Source organism: Manihot esculenta, chromosome 3 (assembly GCF_001659605.2).
Source record: "Manihot esculenta cultivar AM560-2 chromosome 3, M.esculenta_v8, whole genome shotgun sequence".
Lineage (NCBI taxonomy): Eukaryota > Viridiplantae > Streptophyta > Magnoliopsida > Malpighiales > Euphorbiaceae > Manihot > Manihot esculenta.
The window spans coordinates 11368160-11372298 of record NC_035163.2 but is presented as its reverse complement, the minus strand read 5'-3'; the positions used below and the strand labels follow the sequence as shown (position 1 = coordinate 11372298).

Sequence of the window (4139 nt, the reverse complement as noted above, 5' to 3'; positions counted from 1 at the left end):
TAACAAAAAAATTATATTTATTTATATGAAAAATAAAGTGGATAAAAATTATAAAATAAAAAAAAATTTAAAAATAAATGTATTAATAAATTTATATATATAAAAGTGATAATAATATTTTCAAAATATAAAATATAAATTTTAAAAAATAAAATTATTTCTTTAAAATATTAAAATTTTCTTTCGATCAGAAATTTTTTCTACTAATTAATTTTTTTAATATTACAAACGTCAGAAATTTGTGAAAATTTTTCATAAATCGAGGGGAGGTTAAATAATTGAACTTTTCGAATGGAAGAACCAAATCATAGTATTCAGGCACCAAAGGATAAATTTCCCGTGTTTTCGATGGGAAGAAACACGCAGCCTCCGAATTATCCCTCAATAACAGTGGCCAGCCCTAAATGAGCCAAAAGGGCTGATGGCCGGATGTTTCTCACCAGAAATGAACAATGAGAAAATGGTCGATTACAAGTATTGGCAGTGACAGTTGTTCCTAGCTGTATCTGTTGATGGAAATGCAATCTCTCAAACAAGCACAGCGCTTCCTTCAGTTCCTTTCTCATCCACCAAAGCAATATACTATCATCTCTCCTCTCCTTCATCAATCCTATGCATCATCATCGTCGTCATCATCATCATCATCATCTTCTTCTTGTTTTTCTTCTTCTTTGAGTGAAATTGATAAGCCCGCTAATTCAGAACTAGAGCTAACACAGCAAGAGCTAGCTAAAATCAACCTGTTGATACCTCGCCTATGCCTTTCTGCCCATCTAACCACAGCAATCCATCTAACTGCCACTGCCCTTCTAGCAAAACCATCTCATAAATCCATTTCTTTCTCCATTCTGATTCACTCGCTCACTTCCCAACCTGACATGACCAAATCCATGTCACTTCTTACCATTCTTAGACATACCCCACAGGCCCATCCTCATCTCACTCCGATCACTGTCATGCTCATTAGGTCATATGTTAAAAAGAAGAAGCTCAAAGAGGCTTTCAAAGTGTATCATTGGATGCTTAGGCCTGGATCCCCATGTAAAGTGGAAAAGCTTGTGTATGAGCTTTTGGTTAATGGGTTTTGCGAATTTGGGCTGATTCTTGAGGCTTTGAGGGTTTTGAGGGATATGGTGGGTGTGGGTTTTGTGCCTGGGGATCGGTTAAGGAAAAGGGTTTATAGGAGTTTGTTGAGAGAGGCTAGGGTGTGGGATGCAATTAGGTTGGATGAGGCTTCGTGCAGTTGTTTTGGTGATGCCAATAGTGACGGTGTTAAACAACTGACAGAAATGTTGGATTCTATGATTGGAAGCTGGACAGAGTAGGAAAAGGTAGACCTCACTGATTAAACTTCGGTTTATATGAATATTGTCTTTGTTTAGATTGGATCTCTGAATTTTCAATGTGTAGGTTTTCATGTTATGGCATTTACCGAGTATGATGAAATCTTCCTTTGAGCTTTGACAATGAAAGATAAATGCTTTCTCTTTCATTTGGAGTTTGGACTGAATCATAAACTGAACTTAAATTCTGATATGGTATCCATTTGCTGTTGCAGTAATTTATTTCCTTGTTTAATTTGGCCTTTGGGTGTGAGAGAGGAAGATTATTTATAATGATTGATATACCTAGCCTGCTAGAGTAACTCTTAAATGAATAATGCTGAAATTTTGTTTGCTTCTCTGAAAATTAGATCATTTTAGTTTAGGAAATGTGGTAGTTATGCTTACATTAACTTTTTCTGATAGCTGTCATTGCCTACCCTTGAACATGGGACAGGATTGTCTTAGCCTTATGGACAATGGATAGAAACTCTTAAAGATTTATTTTATTTTTGCTATCTTAATCTTTTTAAATTGTGAGGAGATAGAATCCATTTTCCTTGTCTTGAGTTGTAAAATAGTAAGTTTGAGCATGTAGTGGTCCTTAATAGTGAATCTTACCTATCATATGAAGCAAAAGACTGGGAACTAGTAGCTTAGCTCCGGTTTTGTTGCCTTGTGAATGGTTTGGCATATTTTAGTTGGATCTAACATCAAACAACCATTCAGGGTAAGCATTTGGTGTTAAATTATTAGCTTATGAATAGGAGGATAGAGACTATTTCAAAACCAATGTATGGATGAAGTACTAAAGTAGAATGTGAAGAAGTAACAATGCACAAACCGAACTCAACTTGCATGTGATAAAATGAAATTTCAGAAATGAATGAGATTGACCTGCTTTCAGATTTGCATATTGCAGTGAAAGGCATGTTCTTGCTCCTATAAGTTTTGGCATGTCTTTTCATTTTTCCTTGGATGCCATGATGATGTTTCTTTATCCTATTTAAATCATGTGCAAATGGCTATAAGTCTCTGTCATGATGTTTTATTAATTAGCAATCTGATTATGAAGTCAATAGTTTGTCTTCATAACCCCTTTTCCATCTCCTGTTTCTTCAATTTATTTAGGATTCTGAAATGTTTTCTTGTGTCACCTTAAATCAAATGGGCAAATTTTCCTATCCACCTACTTGTAGACATGAGATGCTTAGAGACATACTGCAGAGTTTTTTTCTGTTGTAAACTAATCATTCATTTCCTCAGATAATAAAGAGTTGAAAGCGCCTGTTGATCACTGTTTTGGGATCCCCAAATTGAAGCTGAAATCTTGTCCTGGCCAAACTGACTTTAGCTTATGGGAAGCTAAAGTAACTTGTGAATCTTTGGCATCACTTGCCTAAAGCCAAATTGATACATTTGAGGTTCCCAAATTACTTCCTACTTGTTTTGGCTGTCATCTGTCAGTGTTTGAAATCAATAGTCTTCCCCTGCATTTTTTTCTAAGGCGTTTTATTCTCTCAATGCAGTTTGTTTACCATTGCCATACCCACACCTAGGGAAAGTTCAAGTTGCTGCCTGAACTTTTGCTCAAGGTTCACGCAAGGCAATTTTGAACTTTGTATCGAAATTAACCGTCAATCTTTCAATTAAGTTCAAATAAATCCCAGTTTTTGAAATAATATACTTTTAATATCAAATATTATTTTCTCTAATTTTTAAATTCTAAAAATTATTTATTGTTTTAAATTAAATTAAAAATTTTTTAAAAAATTCTCCAACAACCTAGATCTCCTTCTAACTTTGATCTCTACATTCAACTGGAAATATCTGGAAATACTAGAGGATCTACATATTCAACGAGAAATAGCTGCAACAAAAAGTTTAATCTACACTAAGAACAATAGCTCCATTGGAACTTTAAATTACCCAAATTACCCAAAGCCATTGCTGCCAACTTCCCTCCTTCGGTTGTCGACCTCCATCAAGAAGAAGAAGGAAAATATGGATTCTAGCTTTGTTGAAGTCAAAGGAGGAGATTTCTTCCTCGAATTTGCATGTGCAGGATTTCATAGTTTTTAGATTCTATTGTTTTTTTAAATAAGAAATAATTTTATATTTAAAAATTATAAAATTAAAATTAGAAAAATAATTATTTTAATTTTTTGCCAAAAAATGGGTTAATTTAAAAAATTAAAAGGTAGAGGATTAATTTGTACAAAAAATTCAAAATTGCCTTCTTTGATTCTTAAGTAAAAGTTCAAGGGGTGATCTCTCAAATCAGTTTTCTGCAAGTTACAAGCTGAAGGTTTTTTTTTTTTTCTTTGGCATGTGTGTAGAAGTGCAAAAGTGAATTTTTGAAAATTCCTTGCTCCTACTTTCCGCTTTTAGTTTTGGATGATTTGTGGCTGTTCCCGTGTAAGAATGATCAGGTATTCTAGATTTTCATGAAATGAAGATTTCGATTCATGATTGGGATTTCGATCAAGAAGTATGTGGCATAGAGAGAGAGGTGGGAAGAAAGATGGATCCTCTCGGTGAATTTGGTGCTTGAGATAAGTTAATTGTATGAAACAAGATAATGATCATGGTAGTGTTTGCTTCATTTTCTTAGTCGTTACATAATGTGGTTGTAAGGTGTATTAATTGACTAGTTAGCTAAAGTTTAATCATGTATATCGTTACCATATCCTTTTCGCTGAGCATTAAAATATTTGAGTCCATAGCACTAGGAAGTCAAAACTCTGATAAGTTATGGGGAATTCGTGCGCTCACAAACACAGTGCTAATAGTCCTCAAAATTTCGCTAACTAAATT

The 4139-nt window shown here is 34.0% G+C and overlaps 1 protein-coding gene across 4 annotated transcripts; it reads left to right on the top strand.

The window, feature by feature from the left end:
* The first annotated feature begins 304 nt into the window (after nucleotides 1-304).
* LOC110610273 (pentatricopeptide repeat-containing protein At1g64100) lies at nucleotides 305-3927 on the top strand. 4 transcript variants are annotated; one of them, XM_043955486.1, is made up of 2 exons: nucleotides 305-1331; nucleotides 3746-3927. In XM_043955486.1, exon 1 carries the CDS (start codon nucleotides 513-515, stop codon nucleotides 1323-1325), a length of 813 nt encoding a protein of 270 aa, XP_043811421.1. In that variant the 5' UTR covers nucleotides 305-512; the 3' UTR covers nucleotides 1326-1331; nucleotides 3746-3927. The 4 variants fall into 4 exon arrangements, with proteins under 4 accessions (XP_043811421.1, XP_021605806.1, XP_021605807.1 ...); XM_021750114.2 differs by having other exon boundaries at nucleotides 3662-3927; XM_021750115.2 differs by having other exon boundaries at nucleotides 306-1331; nucleotides 3755-3927.
* The last annotated feature ends 212 nt before the right edge of the window (nucleotides 3928-4139 follow it).

What these genes read in the sequence shown, in the direction of transcription:
- LOC110610273 (XM_043955486.1), top strand. Translation starts at nt 513, where the DNA reads ATGGAAATGCAATCTCTCAAACAAGCACAGCGCTTCCTTCAGTTCCTT.